This window comes from Ovis aries, chromosome X, assembly GCF_016772045.2.
Source record: "Ovis aries strain OAR_USU_Benz2616 breed Rambouillet chromosome X, ARS-UI_Ramb_v3.0, whole genome shotgun sequence".
NCBI classification, from domain to species: Eukaryota; Metazoa; Chordata; class Mammalia; order Artiodactyla; family Bovidae; genus Ovis; species Ovis aries.
In genome coordinates this window covers 15,840,381-15,867,728 of record NC_056080.1, presented here as the reverse complement: position 1 = coordinate 15,867,728, position 27,348 = coordinate 15,840,381, and the positions used below count along the sequence as shown (strand labels likewise).

The following is a 27,348-nucleotide window of genomic DNA, read 5'->3' as shown; positions in this document are numbered from 1 at the left end:
AAGGGTGTATCTTATCTGCCAGTGATTTCTTCTGAGTCCATCAGCAGCCAGCCCTGCCACCCTCCCATAAGAGGAGAGCAGACAAAGAGAAGCGGAATGCAATTTGGCGGCAAAGAACATTTTTTCCCAGGAGAAAATGGAGAGACTTTTAGCTTATCTGCTGTCACCTGGTTAATGTGATCATTGTTCTTCAAAATAAAATCTCCTCTCCTTGCCCATGATGTCGTTAGTGTAAAAACAAAACAAAACAAACAAACAAAACAACCCAACAACAACAAAAAAAGCAGCAGCAAGAACAATTAAATGCCAAGAGGAGATGGGCCAAGGGGAAAAAGAGAAGGCTCACCAAGCGAAGCTACAAATCACCTTCTTTTCAAGGAAAAGCATTCAATACACAATTATCTCAATTCTCCCAGCTGGCCACTTTGCTGGCTTTCCAAGGTAGCTGTGGAAAGTACTAGAAACCCATGGTCCCCGTCATCACCTCTGGCTTTCAGAGCAGGAGCTATAGAGGCCTGCATTAGGTGGAATGAGTAATTTGTCATCCGTTTAAGCCAAGGGCCCTGTGGCTACTGATGTGTGCCTCTTGCCTATTTTCAAGCTCGTCCTTATTTCAAAATTAATCATCCAGCTCTATCTTGCTGGTGAAGGTTTCCAGGGATAAAAACTTAGATGGAAGAGGGATCCTAGTTGTGAAAGGCCAAATGCCATCCATGGCAAGCATAACACAGAGACAAGGTGGTGAGAGAAGAGTGATTTACTCTGTCTTAAAGAATAAATCAAAACTTCCTCCTTGCTTGGTTGTAGAGTGGGGGCCAGAGGGAGAAAAGATAACATTCCTGAGAGGCCTCAGTTCTTCAAAGCCGAGGAAACATTTGCATCTTTCCCTTTATTGGTGTTTGACATTTGGCCTCTGGATGCTGAACAACTAGGCCTGCATTTCAGATGAGAGGATATGACTGAGGTGAATTCCTTTCCACATTTCCTTTCTGCCATTTCAGGAGCCAGTGGGTGTCACCACACTCAAGGTCACTGAGTTAGAGCCACATGTAAGGCCAGCCACCATCAGGAGAGCAGACTTTCTCAGTATCCCTCCTGACTCCAAATATGGCACCCAGGAGGAAGAAAGCCATGTGACCCAACAAAGCATTCAGAAGCACAGGCCAGCTTTGGAGAAGACTAGAAGATTCTGCCTTGAACACAGACATGTAATGTCTACCTAAGTCTACATACAGAGGACTTGTGCAGGGTAGAGAGTAGACAGCAGGTTACACTGGCTTCCATTTTCCTGCAGCCTTAACCCTTCCTAACCTTCCCATCTCCTCTATCTTCCCACCCTCACCTCCAACTCAGAGAACGCAAGAATCAACCCCAAGCAAATAGGCTTTCATTTTCTGCAAAATATTGCCTCTATAAAAGATGGTAATACCTAGATACCTAAAGATGGCAAAACCTCTTGGTTTCACAGACTAGGTATTTCTTTCTTCATATTGAATATCAGAGTGAGCTTATTCTATCATGTTCTCAAAAATAGAACAAGACAAAACAGACAAGCAAGCAAGCAAACCAATAAAAACCCCACAAACAAAAATCTACCCCAAACTTGAGACACCTTAACCCATTTACCCTAACATAGTACGTTCAAAGGTCCCAGGCTCTGTCAGCCACACTTGGCTGGCCAGGCCACACCCCACAAAGGAGAGCTGGTCCCTCCTTCCTGTGGATGGGCCCTGAGGTACTGTGACCAGCCTTTCTGCTGCTCCTGGGTCAGTATCCTCCTGACTTGTAAGTCCTTGAGTGCAGAGCAGGGTCTTAGTCATGTCTGAGGCCCACAGCCAAGCCTGGTGCCTGGCACAGATGCTGCTCCATCAAGTTCAGCTCCCCAGATGCCCAGCTCCTTCAAGGCCCTGGCCATGCCAAGCAGTCAAGGCCCTAGAGAAGGGAAGCAACCTAGTTGGATAGCTGGGAAAGAAGCCAGGTCTGGGACAGAGCAGCTCCAATATTCTATTGAGGAACATTCCACAAGAGAGGCAGACTAAGGAATTTCAGAGGAATTTTTCAATGGTGCGCTTTTGGGTTATGCTGAGTTTTTTCCTGGCTCGCCTCAGCATGCTCAATCCAGCGTAACACTTGGCTGCTTGCCCTTCCCTAGGCACACTGTTGGTATTTTCATGTCCCATCTGCTAGTGCCTCTGGAGGACGTTAGGATAAGTGGGTTGATCCAGAAAGGACACCCACTGTCCTGGCCCTCTGCCTAAGACATGCAAATACAGAGTAGCATCCCAGCCAAAGGCATGTTATTTTAAATACGATTATTATCCACAACTACTATGGACTGAACGGTTCGTAGGTGAGTTATGCTAAGCCCTTTGCCTGCATTCACTCATTTTATCCTCATTTAATATATGAGGCAGATTTTACCATCTCTATTTTAGAAATAAGGAAGGTGCAATTCTATAACTTGACCAAAGTCACACAACTGATACATGGCAGAGTAAGGATTTAACCCAGATCTGGTAGATACCAAAGCCTATTTTCCCCACACCATGCTGCCTCTCCAAAACCTAACTATCAAAAGGATGAAACCGATAACAATGAACCCAACTAGTAAAACCAATGGAAATTACCAAAGCTGTCCTCTGAGGTAAATTTATAGCTGGCAATTCACATACATTCAATTTAAGGGTTAGGAAAAAAAGTTTACAACCCGAAGTCAGTGACTATAAAATCAGATAAATGAATTGAAATGGAAAACACTACTAAAATGGACAAAATAGACTTTGCTGTAAGATGGTGGCCGTCTACACAGCACTTCCTCTGAATGTGGAGTTCCCAGGAATGAACTAAGGAACCTGAGAGGATATTTACACTAATGTGAAAGCTTTGTTTCTGGTAAATATGTATGCCGAGAGATTAGGGTATAAATAATGGCAGTAGCTGTTGGGCCCTGTGGCCCCGGACTATGGGATGGTATAGGGGTCCGGGCCCCAAGAGCCGGCCTGATTAGCTTAGGTGGTTCCCACACTTACCCAAGCCACTAGGACACCCTTGTAGGCTAGATGCAGCAGGAGCCTTAAGCCTAAGTCCCGCTCTGCCCTCCTTCTGAAGACCATAATACTCCGCTGAGGTCTACCCACATACAGCTTAGCAGCTACGAGATCTAGCATGGTCAGCTGGTGGCTATGCCTGCCTCTAGGTTGGGAAGATTCAGCAGGGGCTGAGAAGGAAAGAATGCAGGGACTTTGCTTTTTCCCTGAATTATTCCTATGTTTATAAGGCAATCGTATGAAACAATTGTTCCATGGCTTTAAATCTAGTAAATAAAACTCCCTTTGAGACTCCGGTTTGAAAGATGGTGAAGATCAGAGTAACTACATTGTTTATATAATAAACACACACCCAAAACTATAACATTTTTATAATGAAACCTGGTGTAATAAAATTTGTGTTGAAGCAAAAAGCAGTCATTTTCCTCTCCACTTTTATTGTGCCGAATGCAATCTCTGCCAAGTCCTACTTGGAGGCATCTTTGATTAAGGGCCTGGTCGCCCCCCACTGGTGAGCTGTCCAGAGTTGGCAGAGGTGCCATGACCTTGCTGCAACTAATGCCAGAAGACAGCTCCATTCACAAAGTGCCAGTGGCTCTGAGAGGGTGAGCCCTCCAACCTTCCCCCACTCCAGACCCCAGCCTGCCCCCAACACCTCGGCCTTGGATCTTCACATCTCCAAGGTAAACTGGGTCAGGCTGTCCTAAAGGTCTTCCCCCAACCCCACCATCTTTCTCCTTGAACACAGCCTAGAAACTTCTGGCAGGCACCTGCAGGGAAATTATTTCCTTGACACTCCTTCCCGTGACTTAGTCCTTCTGTCCTGATAAAACACTACCTGGCTGTTTATTCGCCCCTGAATCCACTGATCCTCATGAAACTGGGTGGATTTAGGTCCTGGATTGTCGTACTTGGTTCCCTGAGGGAAAGCAGGGGTTAGGGTGGGAGTGAAGTTCTGATTTCTTACCTAAGGCAGTGATTCTCAACCCTGGCTGCACGCGGGGATTCAGCTGGGGAGCTTTCTAAAGAAATGCTCTGATGCCCGGGTCGATTCCCAGAGGTTCTGACTGAACTGGCCTGAGGAGCAGCCTGCATGTCAAACAATGGTGATTCATCGCAAGTATATAAGCTATTTGAGATGTGGACTGAACAATCTCTCTGCTCCCAAGTTCAGAAACCGTGATGCCCTGAAGAACACACAGGTTCAGTGGTGCCCACCGGAAGCTGCCAGACCCACAGGACTGTTTCTTTCCCCCCTTAATGGATCTTAGGTAACTAAGCGACACAAACCAGCATCTCTTCGTCACCACACCTGAAGAAGCAACTCAGAGGGAACACTGTTAGATGGTGGAGCAGAATAGCACTGTCAGTGAGTGAGGCTGCAGACGACCATATTGGTTAGGCTAACTCATGGCCACAGCACACTGCCCCAGTCTCCACAGACCCAGTGGAGGCAAATGCGCACCACGGTGGCTTAGCTAGGCTGAGAAGAGTGCCAGCTTCAGCCAGAACACCGCCGTGCCTCACGCTGACGGTGACCGACACGGTAGTGGCATCTCTAGAGAAAAGGCCCCATCCCTGCCATACAGGAGCCCGAGTTAAAATGGAAGGACTAACCATGGTGCAGGACAGATACTGCAAAGAGTTTGACACTTTTCAAACAGGGTTCACTGGTGTGGCCGAGCTGATGTGGCGAAGAACTAAAAGGAAGTGGGGGTTTAGACCAAAGAAGTCAAGATGGCACACAGTGTGTTAAGGCCACTGCAGATGGAACAGAAATGACACTGGGGAACTTGGCTCTGGGGACTCCCAGATCAAGGCTGTTTGGGGGCCACCGGGAGAGACATAATCCTCTACTTGTGATCTCAGGATGAGGACAGGATACTGAAGAATTCCAACAAGACAGGGGGGCAAAGTGCTGGAGGAGAAGCAATGGACTAGCAGGCCAGGTGCAGTGCTAGCCGGTGCGGGACGTGGGGCCAAGCCCACAGTGGCGTCCCCAACCACCCAGACTGGAGCCTGACGATCCTGCCCTGACTCCTCCTCCGCAGGCCACCCTCTGGGCCCTCTTGGAAGACAGGCCAAGGTCGGCACAGAAGAGGAGGAGGGAGAAACCTTGTCCTCTCTGTCTTAAGTGGTCCAACACCTGGAAGAAGCACAAAGTTGCCAAGTTGGCCAGCCTGGAAGAACCACCCCAAGTCCCTGGAGCTCAGGAGCTGCCGAGCACAAAAGTGTCATCTCTGCAGGTCAAGCACAGCCTCCCCTTGCTCTTCCCTCACTCCCCCCACATGAATCATTGCTGGAACCGGGCTCCCTCGGGCCTGGCCACCCCTGGTTCCCTCCCCCTTTGTCTTGCCAGTAAATGCTGCAAACCCCCAAGTACCTGCATTCTTGGGCATGCAGCAAGCGAGAGGCATGCTTGGATTCCCGCTCTGCTTCTTGAGGCCGGGCCTATTCTTTCATCCAAAGCCCTCTGGAGTCCCAGGAGCTGAAAGCTGATCTGCTTAAGTCGGCAGGCAGAGCAGGGGGGTGGGAGGGCGAGGGAGGGCAACCCTCAGTGAGGAGGGTGGCAGATTCTCACTCGACATCTGCGCTGCCTCCGGGACTCCCCCCTGGAGGGGGAGATGGTCTCACCCAAGCAAGCGCTGGGCCAGCTGCTAATCCCTCGGGGGTTCACTTGAATGGCAAATCAGGACTCTGGGGCAGCCTCCGCCACACCCTGTCTGCAGAGGAGGGGCTCAGCCACACTCTCCTTCATCGGCCCTGGAGGACTTCCGAAGGCCCAGTACTTTCTACAGCTGCACTGGCATCACCTGGGAGCTGGTTTGAAATGCAGACTCTCAGGAGGAGCTCTGCCAAGAGCCACGTGGCTATGGAAACCGTAAGCATGCCGCTGGACACAGGAAGCCGGCCCAAGGCCTGTTAAGCCAAGGAGCCAAGGCAGCCCAGCCCCGGGGCGACTGTCCAGTCATGATAAGGAACACACCCCATCTCATCACCCCACGCCCGCCCCGCAGCGCCCCCATCCCCTCCCCCGCCCTTCTTCTCATTAGGCTGGGGCAGGATCACTTGGCTGTGCAAAAACATTAGGTTGGTGTGAGGCTGAGCTGCTCAACAGGTCTGCAAATATTTGCACACCCACTGAAAGGATGAGGGGCAGCACACAAGTGGAGTTTGCTCTTTGCAGGTTGCAAATCAATTTCAGATCCCCTCCCACCCCCAATGCACACACCACCTGTATCAACACGTTAGACTCATGTGATGCCAATAACAACAGTAACAGCGCCCCAAGCCCTTTCACAAACATCCACCATCCTGGGGTCTGTTGAGAGCGTCTTCTTGGCACCAGAGGGAGAAAGCAGAGATTTCCACCGCTTTGCCCTCACAGCCTTTATGTTGTCACGGCATGCGCTTCACCTCCCAGCTGAGCCCAGCAACAGAATCAGTGTGCAAAAACCGGAGGGAGGAGGGAAAGAAAGGAGACAAATGGAGGGAAAGACTGAGAAGAGCACTGGCACTGCAGTCCAGAGAGGTCACTGAAACGACTAACGGTGTCAGCTCCTCGCTTCTGCTCCATAGCCACGTGGAGCGAGAGCCAGAAGGGGTGACTTTGTGTCTGAGGCGAACTGCTGGGCGCTGAGCCCTGGGATATACCAGGACCGCCCCAATCAACAGAAAGACTCCCCAGCCTTGCAAGCACCTGCAGCATCAGGGGCAGGCCTGGCCCTCACCTCCTTGAACCCTTCTGGAGGGAAGAAATCAAAGGGCTGGGGAGAAGAAGGAAGAGGAAAAGTCAGCCAGGGATGATGACAGACAAGCAAGAAGGCAAAGAGGGTGGCCCTGAGCTCTGCTGGAATTCGCGAGGGCCCTTAAAAGCACTCCTGGTGGGCTTCTGGGTAGAGACGCAAGCTGAGACAGAACTGAAAAATCCGTGGATTCCCAGTCTTGCCTCCAACAACAATCACTCATAAAAAGACTCATGGATGGAAGGAAATGAAGCCGTTGTTTTATTTTCTATGGGAAGTCATAATAGTTTTTAAAAGGTTAATCTCCTTCTCAGCCCTGTTTTTTCCCTTCCAGTGACCCCAAGCTGAAAAGGAAAAATATTTGCACTTGGTGTTTAAAAACCACAGTGAATTAGCTTTTGTTGTTCATGGCAAAGCCACTATTTAGCTGCCCAGAATCAAACCAGATGTCAGGGAAGAAAGAAGGCCTGCACCCTGTGAACTTGCCTTTCACCTTTGCAGGGGGGCCGAGGGCCAGGCTGGACTGAGAAGTCAAGGTGGAGGGGGTGGGGGGGGGCCAGCAAACGCGGCATGCGGTTCTGAAGGACCTGCTGGTTGGGTCTGCGTGGGGGCATGCCAGCAGAACTGGGATACAACAGCTCCACGACCCTGCCTGTGCAGCGCCTCCGGACATCCCGAACTTTTTCCTGTGGACGGAATGCAAGGCACTATTCGCACAGGCAGCAGAGACCACAGAAAAGCAGGGGAGACAGGATGAGGAGACAGCAGCAACACAAGAAAAGGTCAGCAGGGCTGGCTGGCACACGCAATCTATCAGAGGAGGTGAGAACAAATCCTGCAAGGAAAAACCTGCATGCTCTTTCTGGGGCCTTCCAGGAGAGTATGAGGAGGAGATTAGTATTCCATTTTGTCAGGCTTGTTTTTCTTTAGCACACCACCCACCACAACTCACTGCTTAAATTGGGAAAAATAAAAGTTCCTCTGGGGCTCAGGCTGTTTTCTCAGTTTCCTAACTCAGCAGCGTAAGGAAAGACGAAGTTCTGTCTACTCCAGGACCCTTTGTATCTATTCAGCGAACATTTACTAAGCACCCCCGCCACACACACACACACACACACACACGTAAGCAAGATATATGAAAGATAACAGAGGCCTTGGCTACTATTCCTGTCCATTATAGCCTATTGGGTAGGACAGACATGTTCAGAATAACACTGATCCTAATAATAGCTATAGATCCCACTTTTCAAAATGTAATGATGCAATCAGGACTGTGTTTTCCATACAGTAGCTTATTTAACCCTTACAATAACCCTGTGCAATGAGTTTTATTATTCCCATTTATAGATGAGGAAACCAAGGCTCAGAAATCTTAAAGAACTTGATCAAGATCACACACCTGTTAAGATAATAGGGGTCTTTGTTTTTTGCGCTGATGGAGCCCAAGTGCCTAGAACAAAGCCTCGTGCATAGCAGGTGTGAAATAAATCTTTACGGAATGAAAAAAGCAGCTGGGGGTGCAAGGAAGGGCTTTTGGGGGCCTTGGAGATGAACTGTGAAGCATGGCTGGGATTTACACAAAGAGGGTAAAAGGCACACTGAAAAGAAAACAGGAAATGAATGAATGCACCCCTAAGGAAACACAACTGTTTTACAAAATAGCAGGAGTAGGAGGAAGTAGTAGTTAAAAGAGGGAGCCCTGAGTCAGAGAGACTGCAGTCCTACTGTGACCCTGCTGCCTATGAACACGACTAAGTCAGCCAGTCTCCAGTACCTCATATTCCTCATCTGTAAAATGGTGAGAAAAGCATTACCTACTATGGCAGAAACTGTTCACTTCCTATCAGATCTTCCGTGTGTGCCCTCCCTTTTGAATTCATACAACCTCAATTTTTTAAACTGGGTCCATTGCCAGACCACCAAATGGCTCTATTTCCAGGCCTCTCTTGTAACTAGGGGCTGCTATGTGGCCAATGAGATCAAAGCAACTGTGGTGTGGCATTTCTGAAAAGTCTGGGAACACAAGAGACATGCCCCTTCTTTCATTCTCCTGTTTGGGCCAATGATGTGATGGCTGGAGCTTCAGGGGCCATCTTGGACTGAGAAGATGAGGGCCACAATGATGGCAGAACCAAGAGCTGGGCGAAGTCTTGGTCTCTGGACTAGTCCTGGACTTCTTATACATAGGAGAAAAATAAAGTTCCATCTTTTTGAAGCCTTTGTTAATCCCCAATGGATATATTTACTTCAAAGAGTTGCTGGGAGGACTAAAAAAGATAATGCAGACCAAGTAATTAGTGCTGGGCCTTACACATAGTGGGCACTCCAACAAATCTTAGCAATCATGTTTTGCTGCTATTCTTATGACTACTGTCATCATTACCGTTACTAAAACCCCAAATGTTCCCTTATTCTGCATCAGGCTGAACCGTCTTCATTCAGTTATTTAATCAATTTGCTTAAAATTCCTTAGGATTATGTCTTTCATGAAAACCTGATCAAGAGTCTTTCTATCACAGGGTCCTCTTTGAAATTCATCACCAAATCATCCATATAACCAATAAAAAAAAAAAAAAAAAGAAAATCTAGGCCTGTTGGTGACACAGGGAGTGGGGGTTAGGAGGTTAACACTTCTGAGCATGGTGACTGGGAAGCGTTAATTAAATTCCAAGTTGGGTCAAATGTCCCTTTTTAGAAAGCTCCATGGCAACTCAGTGCCGCAAGAGACTCCCTTTTCCCAACCAGACAGAACTTTACACTGCAGGACGAGGAAAAAAAAAATGTAAAGATACAACACTTTGCTTAAAAAGTTCTGAGAGTCAGCATAGTATGCTGGACTTCAAGAGACTTGCCAAGAACTGTGGATCCTTTTACTTAAATCTCCACTTCTTAGTATCTCTGACAGATTGTGTGGTTTGTTCCTGAACTTGATCAATAAATGTTTGCTAAAAGATCTAAGGAAGGAAATAAATGCCATGAGTTAGAAGGCATGGTTCTCATAGGTCAAAGAATAGGCTGCATTCAGATGATGAAGGATGTACTCAGGAAAACTACAGTATCTCAGGCCCCACCCTAGACCCACTGAATCAGAATCTCTGGGTGTAGGGCCTGGGAATCTGTATTTTTAAGCTGCCCTGGTGATCTGCTGTGTAGTCAAGTTTGGGACTGTTCTGAAATGCACACTTTCCCCTGACTCTCTTAGGTTGGGTTGCTATGTGCTCAATCGCTCAGTCGTGTCCAACTCTTTTTTGCACTGCAGCCCTCCAGGCTCCTCTGTCCAGGAGATTCTCCAGGCAAGAATACTGGAGTGGGTTGCCATGCCCTCCTCCAGGAGATCTTCCTGACCCAGGGATTGAACCCACATCTCCTGCATTGGCAGGTGGATTCTTTACCACTGAGTCACCTGGGAAGCCCCCTTTAGGCTGTGTTACTTAGAAGCAAAGTCTGTGATGGGGATTCTTGTTGAAACGCTGTATGGAGGGGATACTCTCAGTGGAGGGGGAGCACGCCAGCTGGTGGAGAAGACAGAGGCAGCACACCAACAGCACCCAGTCCCAACTCCACCATTCTAGGCTGGAGTGGAGTTGGCCTCAGTACTTGTGTGGCTTTGTTTTCCACGGAAGTCATCATGTTTCCACCCTCTTTGCTGACTCGATCCAAGTTTACCATTTACACAAGGGTCTTGAAGATGAGTTTAACCTGGAGGGAGGTTTTTAGAACCTGATATGGTCCTTTCAAGGACCAGGTGCCCTGAGTAGGTACACCGATTACCAATGAAACTGCAGGGGTTATCATTTGCTTGGTAAGTTCTGCCAGGAGTTGGCCCAAAGTCAATGTCCCAGAATCCTTCTCAGGCGTTCCAGCCATATTCACTCAGACTCCAGAACAAGTGACTTAGAGGACTCCAGCCACCTGGTGGTCCATCCCCTCTTCCTTCTCAACCCTGACAAATTCAGATGCAGGCTACAGAGCTCCCTTTGGCTTATTCTCAATGACTCCTAAATGGGTCAAATCACTTTGGAGACTGGCCCAAAGCTAATTTTGTATTCACCGCTGACCTGTTTGTTCTCCCCCTGGCACTTCAGGAAAAAGCTGGGCGAATACCTTTTCTCCTGGTTTCAGTCTCTCCCCCTGGAGCAAAACTTGCTGCCCAGGCCACTGTCATTTATCCAGAGCTCCTGCTACCCTGTCCTGGGCTCAGTACCCAAGCTCGCTCCCTGCCCATCTGTTGCATCCCTGTACCTGAGTGCACATGTGGGGAAAATTAAAGGCCCAGTAGGGCCCCAGTTGGAGTTGCCTGGCCCCACAGCTGTTCCCACCCCCACCAGGCTTAATGCCAAGGTTTGCGGAAGGCACCTTGGAAATGGGGAGCATCAGTGATAAAGCATCTGTGACCTGCTTTTCATGCAGAGATCAGCCAAGAACAATGTCTGGAGCACTCCAGCCCCTAAAGAGCTCCACAGTGACACAGTCCCTGCTCTTATCAAGGAAACGCCACCATTTTGGTTTCTTGTATTGTAGCAGAGTTCCAGGAAAAGAAGCCGAGAAGGGAGGAAAGAGTGAGGAGTGCTGAAAAAAAAAGGGGGGGTGGTGGAATGAGATGTTTTCCTTTTGTGGTTCATTCAAATCCAAGTGGAAACTCAACACTTTCAACCAGTCAGAGTCTGGAGCTAGGAAAATTAAAAACCCAGGCCTGGCTCAACTCTCTCCAGAAACTGCTGTGTGGCAATGCCTTAATTTAATTCTAACATGTCAATCCCCATCTCCGTCTCATCCCAGATTTCATCATTTGTTTTGTTTTGAGACATTGAGTTGTTTTTCCTTTCCTTTATAAACTGAGAACTCTGCACATGAGTCTGTGTGGCAATCTGGCCCTGCCATGAGAACAAAAACAGAGATTCTTAATAGGGCTCTCCTCAGATTGCCCACTAAAGCTGAAGCCACCACATTGAGTTTCCTCCTGGGGATTACATAATCATGATAAAACAAAGAGTCTATTCATTCAGCAGATATTTATTGAGCACCTAATAGGTGTGTTTCCCTGGTGGAAACTCATCTTAGGCGCTTCCCTGGTGGCTCAGATGGTAAAGAATCTGCCTGTAATGCAGGTGACCAGGGTTCAATCCCTGGGTTGGGAAGATCCCTTGGAGGAGGAAATGACAACCCACTCCAGTATCCTTGCCTGGAGAATTCCATGGACAGAGGAGCCTGGTGGGCTACAGTCCATTGAGTCACAAAGAGTCAGACACCACTGAGTGACTAACACACACAGTAGGTGTCAAGCATTATTTTAAATGCTCTGTAATTCTCAGAACAAGTCTATGAGGCACATACTAGTATTACCTTCACTTTACAGGTCTGGAAACTGAGGTACAGAGAGGTTAAATGACTTGTTCAAGGCCCCGGAGGTGGTAAATGGTACAGCCTGGCCTTCTAACCACTATGCTGGGTTACCCCAATGATAGACGTTAGGGAACTCATTGTCCTACCTTGGAAAGCACAGACTCACCATCTCTCATCATTCACATCCAAACCCAAGTTAATCATGAGGCAAGACCAGGACAGAAGTCCCAGCTACCCACAGGAAATACCTGGTGCTTGCTTTGCTGAGTGTTTCAGGAGGAACTTTTATGTAGAGATGGAGTCTAATGCTGAAAGGATAAACCTCAAAGTCAGTAGGTGGAAGAGAATTTGGGCATGAAAGGGGAGGAAGAACCACTGGGGCTTTCTGTAGCTTTAGAATGCTTCACTTACGATTTCTTGAGGATCCTTAGTAAAAGAAAACTACATTTTACCCAGAAGAGGAAAGAACATTAAAATCACCTTAAGAGCAAGATCATTCAGGACAGAGAGACAGCAATAGATAATCTCCAAGGTTCCTAATAGTTCTAATGTTAGGATTTAACTTCTTTTTTTCCCCCATCTTTTAATGACTCTAGCTCCTTTAGTGCAAATGCTGAAGAAAAGACTTGGCTTCCCCAAATCTGAATGCATTCAAGATGGTGGCACAACTGCTGTCTTAGGCAATTCTTGACCCTAACAATTGAGTGTATGAATTGAAAGGCAATTTGTGTCCAGCCAGTGCTGTGTACTTCTGGCTCCTCTGACACTCTGCAGTGTGGACCTGCAGGCAGAAAAGTAGGGGATCCAGTTCAATAAGGAGCCCAGGAAAACAGTCTTCTCATGTCATTCTCATGTCATTTAGCATGAAATCACTTCAACCAGAATGGTGCTAGCCTTCACTGAGATCCTGATGGATGTGAATTAGGTTTATTTAGTTTGGCTACCTCAGATAAGGAAATTCCAGAAGCTTTCCAATTGCTATTAGATTTATTAGAAATGACATCATGCACTCAGATGCAGGATTCTTGAGTGAGTCCAACATTAGGAGAATGGATATGATGGAATGAGAAAACTGGCAAAAAGGTTAAGTAGTCAACTTGGAAAAGGGAGAACATTTGGAAGGGATAAAAGTCATTTCTCTCGTGTGCCCACTCAATGAGAAGATTCAAACATCTGACCAGCCACAAAACTTTCAGTAATGGGACCCAATGGTCAGACTTGGAATTCTAATCTTTTTCATTTGGGAAGTATAAATAAGAGATCCATCAATGTGTAAAATGGGATAGTTTTCATTCTCCTGAATTTGAAACGGTTGGGAGATGATGTCATTCAAAAACAGAACAAAGTCTTTATGCTGTACCGACTTTCTCTGGCTCTCTCCTTTGAGCCTTGTTAAAGTGCTTTTTCTTCCTTTGAGTTACAAGATGCTAACCTCACTGCTGCATCTTTACCCTGAGTCTGTCTGACCTGGAATTTCACTCTATCTCTTTTCCGAAAGGTAAAGGGAAGCAATGGAATGAAATGTGGAGACAGGAAGACAAAGGGCAAGCTGACACTGATGTGGAGTTCATCACTAAGAACTTAGCAAACTTCCTAGCGCTTGGTCCCAACAAACACAGCAGCCCAGGTCCTTCCTGGTATCATCCCATTTACGCTCCCACCACGTCAACCAGAGAGAGGTTCATTCCAGGGCTGGCTGTGACCAGCAGTATACATCACAGCTGCATCGGTAACCAAGTGGGATTATTCTACATACATGAAAACATCAAATGAGAAGGTCCTAGAAGCCAAGCCAAAAGGGAAGCTGCCCTTGCTAGGTATGGCTGCTGAATGCTTCTTTCACTCCGAGAAGTCTAACACCCTAACCAGCCTATGAAGAAACCCACTGTGCACCAGCTTGAAAAATAGTAAGAATGATTAACCTTTCATAGTCAGGCTTCTAAGCACTAAAGAACCACAGGATGGGATGGATAAGGAAAGCACAGGATAAGGTTGAGATCTGCTCTGTCCAGTAATGACAGCCACTAGCTTTATCTGGCTACTGAGCACTTGAAATGTGGTTGGTATGAGCAAGGAACTGAATTTTTTATTTCTTTTAATTTTAATTTGAATACTCCATTCAATTATTAGAAGAACTTGAATAAGAACCATTTTTTCCTAATTTTGTGGAACTTTATGAAATGTAAGCACAGATGAAGTATTTTGGATGAATATTTAGCATCTAAATTAAAATGTGTTATATATGAAAATACACACTGGATTTTGAAGACTTAATATGAGAAAAAGAGTGTAAAAATTTTGTCACTAATGTTTCATATAGATTTTATATGATTTGACTTCCATATGAAATTTCAGTGATTTTATATGCCAAAATGATACTCTTTTATAAATACTAAGTTGAATAAAATATATAATTAAAATTAGCTTCTGTAATTTCTTTTTCACATTTTGAAGTGGCTACTAACATTTTTAAATTATGTAAATGACTTGCACTGTATTTCTAATGGACATTGCTGGCTTTGAATGAACAAGATTCAAAACATTTCAAATCATTGTTTTTAAATGTATGAATTATAAGTTGAGAAGAAAATATGAGTTTTTAATCAGCTAGGAAGAGAATTAACTCTTGGTGGTTTGCATTAAGTTACCAAAACTCCTCAGTGAGTGGAGGCCCCTGTTCACTGGAACTTTGTTCACAGCCAAAGTTGGGCTGACTGGGGTGTTCTAGAGTAGCAGTTCTCCAGTTTTGGTCAGGGAACCCCCTGGGGTCCCTGAAACCCTATGAGAAAACCTGTCAAATCAAACTATCATCATCATGATTTGAAGACATTCCTTGGCTTTTCACTCTCATTCTCTCCTGGATGCCATGTGACACCATGCCAGCTGGAACAAAGAAGCAGATTCGAGAATCCAGTGATCTTCTACTAAGCCAACTACTATGCAAGATACTCACACACAAAAAAGTAAAAGAATGCCACTCTTTCCATTAACATTTGTCTTGGAAAACATACTTATTTTTTTCCTCAAAATATGCAGAATATGTACTTATTATTGTTAATTTTGAAATAAACTACCAAGTAAATTATTTTTACTTCTCAGTTTTAATTTCTAATATGATAATATTGATATTCACTCATATGAGCTACAGCTCTTTGGGGTCCTCAATAATTTTTAAGAGTGAAGAGGTATCTTGAGATCCAAAACTTTGAGAACTGCTATCCTAGAAGGACTTGGTAGCAGATGCTGCTGATGGTTCATCCCCTAGCTCCTTGGTGCATGTCTGAGTCCTCCTATGGCTGCTGTGAACATTTTCCTACCTCAAACACCTAGGCATCTCTCTTGCTCTGCCTGAGGGCTTTCTCTCATGCTGTAGGACCAAATTAGAAACAACCAAACACCAATCAACAGTAGGCCAAACAGGTAAGTTCCAGTGCTTTCGCACCATGGAATACTATATTATATAATATGTGGACGATAATACCATATTATATAATACATGAATATAATACTATATAGCAACAAGGGTGAACAAGGTGCTGCCACATGTAACAACATGGGACCCTCCCACACTGTCGGTGGGAATGGAAAGTGGTGCAACCACTGCAAAAAACAGTATGGAGAGTTCTCTAAAACCTAAAAATAGAACTACTGTATGACCCAGCAATCCCACTTCTGGGCATATGTCCAGAGAACACTCTAATTCAAAAATATACACGCACCCCAGTGTTCACAGTAGCACTAGTTTCAACAGCCAAGACATGGAAGGAACCTAAATGTCCACCAACAGATGAATGAACAAAGATGTGGTACATATATACAATGGAATATTACTCGGCCATAAAAAAGAATGAAATAATGCTCTTTGCAGCAACATGGATGGACCTAGAAATGATGATACTAAAGTGAAGTCAGCCAGAGGAAGACAGATCTCATATAATATCACTTACATGTATAATCTAAAGAAATGATACAAATGAGTTCATCTGCAGGGCAGAAATAGACTCACAGACATAGAAAACGGAACTTATGGTTACAAAAGGGGAAGGGTAGGGTAGAGACAGGTTGGGAATTTGAGATTAGCATACGTGCACTGCTATATTGTATGCAGAATAGATGAATAACAGGGACCTACTGTACAGCACAGGGAACTATATTCAGTGTCTTAAGGTATCCTATGGTGGAACAGTCTGAAGGAGGGGGTACAGGGGTGTGTTCAATTTTTAATAATTTAATAATTTTTAATAATTCATTGATCTGTATGATTTGAGTACTTTTCTGTATATATATGCTGCTGCTGCTGCTAAGTCACTTCAGTCGTGTCCAACTCTGTGTGACCCCAGAGACGGCAGCCCACCAGGCTCCCCCGTCCCTGGGATTCTCCAGGCAAGAACACTGGAGTAGGTTGCCATTTCCTTCCCCAATGCGTGAAAATGAAAACTGAAAGAAGTCGCTCAGTCGTGTCTGACTCCTAGTGATCCCATGGACTGCAGCCCACCAGGCTCTTCCGCCCATGGGATTCTCCAGGCAAGACATCATTTAAAAGGTTTAAAAAAATCAACTATTTATTATTGTTTTTACCCTGTGCTCTGGTAGGCACAGGAGGGGATAAAATAAACTTTTCAGACATGGTTCCTGGTTTCTGCCTTTACATCAGTCTTTCTGAGAGAGAAAAGTAGAAGTCTTAACTTGGAGGTGGGCAATTTGGGGCACCTTGTTTTGCTTGGCCAACACGATGGCTTACTTTGAATTTACTTGCAATGCTTTTATTTCCTTAGAACACACACAGCATCTCGGGCCCTGCTGCTCCTTGTTATTATGCCTGTGGCCCTGTCCCACACTTGAGGTACCTGCCTGACCCTGAAGGCACCTGAGTTTGAGGCCTACAATGTCAATGATTCCAGTGGAGGCTGAGGCCATTGGGCAATGGAGACTCAGCTCACTGCACCAACACTGATGGCCAATGGGCTATGGGGACAGGGAGAGGGTGCTGGTGTGAGGGGGGGCAGTATGGGGGTTGCTGTGTCCTGGAGGGGCCCTCTGGGGAAGACGGACTGACAGCCCAAGTTTTGTGACTAGCGGGCTGCTGTCAAGGGGATATGGACATGCTCTGACCACCAGTCTCCTGGGACAGTCCTCCACCAAGAGGCCACTTCTGCCATCGCTGCCATTTCCAATATGGGGTTTCCTGTCAGTCAGGACCTGTGCTTGTATCCAGCTGTTAATGTGTACCTCTACGGGAGATCACCTTTCAGGACCAGCACTCTAACCCTTGCCTTAGATGGGCATAAGTTACCCCCCTAACCTCATCTCAGTTCCCCCTACACCCACAGAGGCCAGGGTGCAGGTAGGCCAGGGAGGAGAGTGTGAACACTGCTGAGAGGGCTGCCTCTGCTTCCTGGGGACCCCCTCCTTCCTTCCTGGAGAGCCAACATTTGGCAGAAGCCATAAAAGAAAGACCCCCCCCCCCCAACCCAGTTGGGGCACTGGGACCCAGTCAGAGCGCTCCCAGTCACCTGGCCTCTGGCCTCAAGGCTGCAGCCCCCACCCCCACCCCCACACCTCACCTCTAAGACTCTCACTGAATCCGGAGCCAGCGGGACCACAAGACTCATCCCATCCTACGTCGGCCCAGATCCTCCTGGCTCCACAGCTGCTAAGCAGCTTCCCAGCCCACCTCTGCCTCCTCCTGGCTCACCCTGTGTGCCCCCCGAGCCTGGAGATGCCCCCTGGGTGGGGACGGATGCTGCCTCAGGCCTGTGCGCAGGCCCACCCTGAGGTCGATGGACAGCGGCCCAACATTCCTGAACAAGACTCCGTTTGGAAAGCTTGACTCTCTCTGGTCTTGGCTGGAGGAGGGAAGATTGCTTCAGGATGACCGCAGAGAGTTGGGAGACTGTTTTCATCACAGACAGACCCACTTTCTCGCTTCAGCTCCTGAGAAATGATACCAGGGCTGAAAATCTGCCCAGATGCCAGGGCTCATAAGCATCTGGGGGCTTTTCAGGAGCCCTCGATGGGGAATAGATCACGTGCACTGGAATCTGTTGCCCACAGCTTCAAAGCCGACATAGGGCCTCCCCTCATTTTTCCAAGACTTTGAAATCTCTCCTGCCCTCAATAAATGAAATTTGGGAAGTGATAGAAGGGGTAGAATGGGGCCTGTGGACTGGCAACTCCTCACACCTTCACTGGAGCCTAAGGAATTCAGATGTGTTCAGTCAGACGCTCAAGGTTTAAAACCGAAACAAAGTGGGAGGCTTCTGTGTGTTTTTAATTGAAGCTGAACAACTGCAGCCCACCCAGCCTCCACAGGGCCTTGCACAAAAGAACCAAAAAAGCTATTCTCTCCCAGGTATTGATGGCTATTGTACCAGTTCCGACTGCCAGTTCTGTAAGAGGCCACTCACTTCACCCTGTGGGCTGAGACAACTTAGAATCAGAAAACGTTTGAGCTCAAAGTACTCTTCAAGCCAATCCCTTCATTTTACCGATGAGGGAAAGGAGCCCGGATCACATGGCAAGGGGGCTCGGGGCTCAGACCTAAAACCAGGCTGCAGCTAGATCCCAGCGAAGCCTGACTCATCAATGGTGTTCAGAGCCATCACTGGGGGGTTCGTTCCTCAGAGCTGCCAAGGAGAAGGAACCAGTAGCAAGACCACGTCAGACACACACACACACACACACACACACACACACACACACACACAAGACCATGTGACAGGAAGGGGGCAGCCCCTGAGGAGACAAGTCACTGGCTACAAGCATCATGGAGACCAGGAGAAGCCAAGATGGAGACAGACCAGATAATCATGTTACGTGAAGTCAGTTAGAGAAAGACAAATACCATATAATATCACTTAGATGTGGAATCTAAAAATGGACACAAATGAACTTATGTACAGAACAGAAACAGACAGAAAGACATAGCCAACAAACATTATTATCAAAGGGGATAGTAGGGTGAGGGATAAATTAGGAGTTTGGGGTTAACAGATACACACCACTATATATAAAATAAACAACAAGGGCCTACTGTATAGCACAGGGAACTATAGTCAATATCTTGTAACAACTTATAATGGAAAAGAATATGAAAAAGAATATATATATATTGACTATATATATAGATAGTATACAGATACACGCACACACATATGCTGAATCACTTTGCTATACATTATAAATCAACTCTGCTTCAATTTTTAAAAAGGGAGGGGGCAGACTAGCTTGGAGAGGCAGAAATGACTCTTTAGCATCTTGAAAAGGAGATGGGCAAGGGAGCCAAAAAAAAATGATGTCACCTAAAATCAAATGGCTAAGGTTCAGAATCTGACCTCGAACTTTCTTTCTTGGTGTTCCTCCTCTCTGTTAACATCTGATTGCTTCCTCAGAACGTGTTCCTCTTCTCTTGGCCTAGCCACACATTGAGTTGTTTTTCGCATATTCCCTGCTGGCAAGGCTACGGGTACGTTGGCTTCGCTGTGTCCAGAACCCCTCAGTGACCCATGCACACCTACTCTTCACCAGGGCTTCCTGTCTCAGAGGAGAGCACCTCCACCTTTGCATCCATGGCCCAAGCCAGACACCTGGGATTCCTTCAGTCCCCATATCCAGGGAGTTCTGAAACTGCCTTCTTCCTTCCACATTCCCCTGACCCTCGCTCCAATCGGGCCTCCATTGGAGGCTTGGGGTGGGGCAGTTTCGCCACAGAACAGCCATGTGATATTCTTCCTCAAATTCACATTGGCTCACTTCTCTCTCCCGCTTACAGTCTTTCTCGTGGTTCCCACTGCTCACAAGCTAAACTCCAGACTGCGGAACTGGAGCAAACAAGCCTCTTTCTTTTGCCATCATTCGCTTTCCAGTCCCACCCCTCTCCTTCCACATGCAACACACCCTCCAGTACCACTCAAGCCATGTTCCTAGTCTTTGACAAGATACTCCCTCACCTCATGGCCAGAGAAAACCTGAGTGCGTCCCTCTGCCTGAACGTTCTCTTCCCTATGTGGCTGGCCCCTTCTTGTCATTCTGTCTTCAGCTTGCATGTCACAGGAATACTTATTTCCCAGAGGCCTTTCTGACCACTGATGGAATCTTCCTAACCTGAGCATTTTCCATCATGTTGACCTCTTTGGATTTTTTTTTTTTTAACAGAACATTATCTCCATTTGACATTTTCTTGTGTGTTTGTTGTTGGTCTGTCCCCACTTGACTGGAACCTCCTGCACGGCTGGGCCACTCTGTCCCAGCACCTAGAATCAGTCTCTGCCCTGAGAGAAGTTCAAGAAATGCCAGCCTAGTGAATGCATGGAAGCGTAAAACAAGATCAGTCCTAGGCCTTAAATGAGGTGATTTGGCTTTAACTGCTACTTGCATGTTTGTTCCCAAATATTTTCATTAAGGGATTTGGGCCATCAGCTGATTGAGCTCCAGCTCTCAAAACCTCATGGCGCTTGGGAAAAATAAAATCTGAAAATGGATCCTGCTCTTGTTTCTAATACAGATTTCTGTTTAAGCTGAAGTCAGTTTATCTCAAGTTTCCTGTTTTTAAAAAGGGAAAACTCTATCCCACCTGTCCAACTTAAGTGATCTAAGGACCAGCTCATGACGACCCTAAGGCTATTGCTCATCCCTGATCACCATAATCTCATTGTAATTCACTGCCTTCATCACAAACAACATGTATGGCCCAGGCATTGGGCAGAATGGAGGGCATACATCAGCGAGGCAGTTGAAATGGCCTCTGCCATTTCGCATGGTCTACTGGGGGAAGAGAGGCAAGCTCTTGAGCAAGACATGACCAGCCAATAAGATAAGAGTCTGATGAAGGCACATGGGTGATGATAAGACCACAGAGTGGGAAGCAAGCAACCCAGACCTGTATGGGGATTAGGAAAGTCTCTTTAGAGGAAAAAAAAAATTGAAGCTAAAACCTGGAGTCCTTTGTAATTCATACAGATTTCTGCACCCTCATCTGGGGAAGTGGCTTACTGAGATAATCAGTTTCTACAATGTCAAACTGTCCACAGTTGCATCTGGTCCAGATAAAAGGCTGAGTCAAACCAGAAAAATCACAGTAACTGTGTGGCTTAATTGGACATGGTGATCAAAGAACCCTATGGCTCATTGGTTACACATTTTCACAACACCAGCAATGTGCTCTGCCTGTTCCATGGCCCTTTGGAAGCCGTGGAACATGTATAAAGAGAGTATTGACTCTCCACTATAAGTATAAGAATATTAGTTAGGGTAGGCTAACTTGTATAACAAACAACCTGCCGATCTCACTGGTTTTACACAACAACGTTTAATTTCTTGCTTATGTCATCCTTGAGAAAGTTCAACTGAGATGCTGTGCTCCACGCAGTCATTCAGGAACCCAGATTTCTATCCTGTAACGCCATCATCCCCCAGGGGCCTGGGGCCCTCCACTAGACTCTCTACACCTAGGTAATGGGCAAAGGAAGAGAGAGTGTGTGGAGGATGAGAAGGAAAGATTTTAAGGCCGGGGCTCAAAGAGGATTCTATTACTTCTGCTCACATCCCATTGGTCATAACTCAGTCATAGGGCTTCCCAGGTGGCACTGCCTGCCAAAGCACATCGATATGAGAGACACAGGTTCGACCCCTGGGTCGGGAAGATCCCCTGGAAGAGGGCATGGCAACCCACTCCAGTATTCTTGCCTGGAGAATCCCATGGACAGAGGAGCCTGGCAGGCTGCAGTCCATAGGGCTCACAGAGTCAGACACGACTGAAGCAATTAAGCATGCACACACAGTCACAGGGGTCCTTCTAACTACAAGGAATGCTGGGAAATGTAGTCTATCTGTGTGTCTTGGAAGAAAGGAAAATGGGGTTGGGTGAACACCTAGCATTGTCTCTGCCATCGGACATTTAATCGTGAGATAAAATACAGAATGAGTCAGTGCAGTGAAAATAGAGGAGTGGTACACTGTGTAAACCAAACCATCAACCACTGACCACAAAGAAGTAAATCACGAGTAACTGATTGCATTTTCCAGTTGGTGAGTTAATCCTGCTCAGTTAGTCAAAGCATTCTCTCTTCCAGGTGACAATCGGAAACAGTTGTTAACGGAGAAAAATAATTTTTTCCGTCTAATGCACAGGACGTAACCCTGAAAATGTTTACGTATATGAAATTAGTAGAAGAAACGAATGCTTGGCTAAATTCTCAAGAGCATACCTGACTCTGTATCTAATCACTTACTCAAGGGATATTTATTAAATATGTCAAGCCAAATTTAAGTCTGCATGTTACATGTCTATATTCCAAAGTGAACATGTAGAAAGCCATAATTTTTCTAGGCCCGTTGAAAAACCCCAGCACGAATAAACATGCTTAAATATACACGGTTTTCTGAAGATATTTATTTGTACTTAGAAAAATAAAAGTTTGCAGAGGGCCTTGCAGTTTTCTGATGAAAGTTGCTCTCTAAGCACAAAGCATTATTTGATGTCGGAACAAAATCATGGAGCAAGGTGAAAGACTGGAGATTCTGGGAAGAAGCCAAGAATTAATGATGCAGATCTGCTATAACTTTGCTCAAGAATTCTTCATACTGGCAGCACTGTGCTAACTTCAAAAGTAATAATGATTAAATATACTGAGGACTTATATATCATCAACTCCTAAACCAAGGCAAAAAACAGATAGTTCCAAATGTGTTAGCACCACACTGTCACAGATCACAAATCCAGACCACCCTCAGGATGGTTATTTGGATATGTAATGAAATAATTGACAAAAGCCACTCCGAGGGCCGTGACTCCAATGTGTCAGCAGATCTGAATGGCTCAAGTTCATGGAGCTTGCTAGCACAGAGGCCCGCGTACATTTTTCACATTAAGGAACAGATGGAAGCTGTAATTCCTGACATAGCTCAAGGATGCCTTGCACCCGACAGCAGCAGATAATAAGCTCATTTGGGGAGAACTTTGCTATTTTCATCCAAGAGCTCAATGAACTGCCATTGAAGCACTCAGCCAACTGTGGACAGCACACTTCCCAGAGGGAGAGGGAAGTGGCACTTGCTTCAAGACCCCGAAGGTTCTAGAGTCACTTCAAGTTTCCCCTTAGGTATCAAATCTCACATCAGAGCAGCAACGGGGCCATGACCCACCCTCACAGAATTCTGGGGAAGTCGATGCCTAACCCCGGTTTCTTAGTATAAATAAGTTATGCTGAATGCTTTCACAGTTTATATGAGACACAGCGGCTAGATACTGGGTAAGGTGACACACCTCATTTTCATTTGGTCCAGAACATTTTTGCTCTCAACTTTTCGAGCTCTAAAGTGGTCTCTGGGGTGCCATTCAATGGGAAACTTGAAGAAAGAAAAAAAAAGTTATATTCAACTATTTTGGATTTGGAAAATATGCTGTTTGGCTAAGAAAGACGTTTTCCACATATTTGATCACTCAAAAGCAGTGGAGCACTGAAAGATGCAATATGTTCTAATCTGATAAAAGCTGAGAGCATTGAAAAATGAGTCATCCCAGTGCTATGGATGATCAAATATGGAACTGACGCATGTAATCGACATGTACCACCAGACACTGGTGTAGACGCACACTGCAGAAGGTAACACACATCAGAGTAGTTGTGTAGGGTGGCAACTGTGTAGACACAGAGCCCGATTCTCAACCCCGCCTCACCAACAAGTCTGGCCATTACACGGGTCATTTCATCCCTGGATTTTTCAAGCGCTTCATCCACAGAATCCTATTACCTTCCATGGCAGGCCCAGGAACGCAGCAGGCAACAGGGCCCAGTTTCATGAAGAACTTGGTGGCAAGGCTGGCTAATCAGAGTTCTCTAATACCACTCTCCATCATATTTTTTCTTTATTTTTTTTAAAAAAAACTAAGTTGTAGGAGAAGAGGAATGAGCTAAGTGATACTGTGTCTCAAATGGTAGCCATTAGCCACAGTTGGCTACTGAGTATTTAAAAGGAGACTAGTGCAACTGAGGAATGGAATTTTAAAACTCTAATTCTATTTAGTTTAACTTTAAAAGCTGCTCATTTGCTGGAACAATTTTAAACACACTTTGAAGACCTATGATACATGAATCCACGTTTTCAACTGTAAATTCTAGGAAATGTAAACACAGATCAAGTGTACTCTGATAAAAATTTAGCATTTACATGAATATTTGTTCTAAGTATGTAATACATAGAGCTTTTGAAAACTTAGTACCAAAAAATGTGAAATATTTAATTAATAATTTTAAAATATTTGTTGCATTCTTAAACTAATAGATTTGATGTATTAGGCTAAATACAATATATTATTAAAATTAATATCACTCTTATTTTGCTTTTCAAGTTTGAGTACTAGAAAATTTTAAGTTACATCTAGGGCACACATTGTATTTCTGTGGGATGGTGCCATTCAAGACTAAAAACAGCCTCACACAGCTATCTACCTGCCTCCCCAACTTCTTCCCACACATACACATCTATACAGTCCCCATCTCAGTGTGTAAGATAACAAATGTCAACTTAACATCTAGAACCAAGATCTCTGAAGAGGTGGCATTGCCCGACCACTGAGGATGGTGACAGAAGGGAGAGGGTCTCTGACTTGACTTGTCCTTTGAAGGGCTGTGAATAAGAGAATCCATTGATCTGTCCTTAGAGCAGTGGATGTGAGCCCCTCCCCAACAGGGCTATCATTCACTCATTCAGTTCATTTCATGAGCTCTCCTTACAGCCCAGCCACTTGTTGGATGCTATAGCGGGACCCAGAGAAAAGTGAAACAACATCCTGGCTTCGCAGTCAAGCTGTTTCCACGCATGTGCTTAAGTAGCTAGGTTGTATTCTGGTTAGTTGTTTCAGCTTGAAATAAATGCTGAAACTGAGCTCACATCCAAGGGCTCCAGAAGTTCAGGATGAAGAGTGATGAGTTCCACCCATGGAGACTTTGGTGGAGCTCACCACCCAGGATGAGCTTTCCATGGGGTAGCATGCAAGAGGAACCTTGATAGACAAGGGGGATTTTCCTGGTGGGAAAGGGGGAGAAGGAACCACACATGAAGGAAACAGCCTGAGCCCAAGAAAGGACAAAGGTGAGTGTACACTGTGTTCAGGGAATGGTGAGGGGGTGAAGGAGGGAAGTCCCAATGGATGATGCTGGAAACGTCCAAAGAGGCCAGATGACTGAGACTCACACACACCAAAGGGTCCTTTAGGACAAGCACAGTGTTAGAAGACAAGAGTGACAGGGTCACAGAGATCATGGCATTATTCCAAGTGAGAAATGACTGGAGCCTGCCCTGGGATGGCAGAAGGAAAAATGGCAAAGGAGGGGCACGTGCAGATGCCACCTCAGAGGAAGATGGGGCTATTATGGCAATAAGGGAAGAGAAGATAGTTAATGGTGTTGTCATGAAGCAAGATTAAGAAACACAGGAGGAAGAAAACATCTGACACAATGTGTAAAAACAAAAAACCAGCACAGCAAACTCCTTGGAAGAAAGCCTAGGTTAACACAGGACACTGATAATAGACCTGCAGACCCATGTATGCCTAGCGTTCGCCTGAGCTGTTACCAAAATCCTTCATCACATGACGAAGATGGGAAATTGCCAAGGGGGATATCTTCATTTTGGAATTTCCTGAGTTCATTTTCAAATAGGAGGGACCACGAGTGTACACTGTTGACACTCAATATGTGAGGCATTGGAAATAGAACAAATATAAGCTAAGCGTGGGCACTCGAATCCTAACAATACACCTATGATGGGTGGAAAGTCAAAGCTCTGCCCTTGGAAAATGTAACCCACTGTGATGAAAGGATTATGTGATTTTTGCAGGGTCAGAATTATCAGAGGTTTGCTTATACAAGTGGAACAGACACAGACTCCCCCACCCACCCACCCAGCTGCCCACCCCCACGGCAAGAGGAGCTCAGGTTTCAAAAGCCAGCTTCTGGCCGAGCCCTCAGGCTGAGGCTCTGTGGTTTCAGATTGGTTTTGGCTTCAAGCGAAGGCAAGTCCTTCCTTCTGCTCTCTGAACTAATTCCAGCGTTTACGGCTGAGCCTTGTGGCCCCTCGTCTGCTCACCATGTGGGGAGCTTCAAAGTCTTTTCGATGTGATTATTTGTTCTGTCAACAGCTCCGTGCCTCTGAAAAGTAAGGGCCACTGCTTCAAGCGATCACTCATCCTCTCTCTCGGCCTGGATCACTTCTCAACGATGCAGACCTTCTGGAGAGACGCTCAGCATTTTAACACCACCTCCCCACCCCGATCCATACTAAGTGATACCAGGCGTTGCTTTTAATCTCCCAAGAACAAGCCAAACATTCTGTTCCTGTTCCCACCCCCAAAAGAAAAGTGCAGACCAAGCGAAAGAGAAGGTTTACCAGCAGATAAACCACAAAACCATTAATTAATTCCATTTCACAGGAGCTGTGGGAGCTGAAACTTTATGTTTTAGCCATTATTTTTAGTTGTCTTCAATAGACTCACTGGTCAGAATGATCTAGTCGACCATCAGCCACAGTGCAAGCCCCTAGAGCTTAACTTCGCTCTATGTATTTATTTATCCCACTGTCACAGTCAATTACAAATATGTCTTTAAAAGGACATGCTGAGAGGGACTGAATGAAGCCCCTGTCCTGTGGAGGGGAAGGGTCTTCTCTTAGGGGAAATAGTGAGACAGAAGTGGGGGTGTGCTGACACACCGACTTGGGCTGAAGTCAGACACCACGGATCATTTTGCTCTCACCACTGTGCCATGACAGGTGCCTTCAGAAACTCAGTTCCTCAAGCACTGCCAAGAGGGCAGGAAAATGCTGCTTTCATCACACGCAAAGGCTGAAAGGAAGACCCCTTGTTGAAGACATTATGACAATCAGAACAAGTGGAAGGTCTAAAGGACATGAAGCCAGGGCCCCAAATGAACCGAATCTGGGGGAGTTACTACTTTTGGTAAAAATGGCCAGTCAGATCTTGATTCTGGAATCTAGAAGATGGAGAGTGAGATTCCGCCCTCACCCGCCCCTGTGCACCAGCACTTTTTGGTTCAATGTCACTGCCACGCCATTCCTATGAGAGGTGTGCAAGAGTGATGACCACACTGGTCACTTGTGAAAAATAACCAGCCAATATATCCATACAGCTGAGGGCATGCACCTAGTTTGGGAGATGAGCCATGCACATTGGGGGAAAAAAACACTCGCAAGGC

General features: G+C 46.0%; 1 protein-coding gene across 3 annotated transcripts in view; it reads right to left on the bottom strand.

Moving 5' to 3' along the window:
- Positions 1 to 27,348, bottom strand: part of NHS (NHS actin remodeling regulator) — a 343,496-nt gene that overhangs the window by 99,384 nt on the left and 216,764 nt on the right. The window contains exon 1 of one of the 3 annotated variants that reach the window (XM_060407382.1): positions 5,431 to 5,530. The exons of the other annotated variants lie outside the window; for them this stretch is intronic. Within the exon in view, the coding sequence (XP_060263365.1) occupies positions 5,431 to 5,464 (34 nt within the window). The 5' untranslated portion in view covers positions 5,465 to 5,530. Of the gene's footprint in view, positions 1 to 5,430; positions 5,531 to 27,348 lie in introns of those variants that run through there. 3 annotated transcript variants of the gene reach the window in all.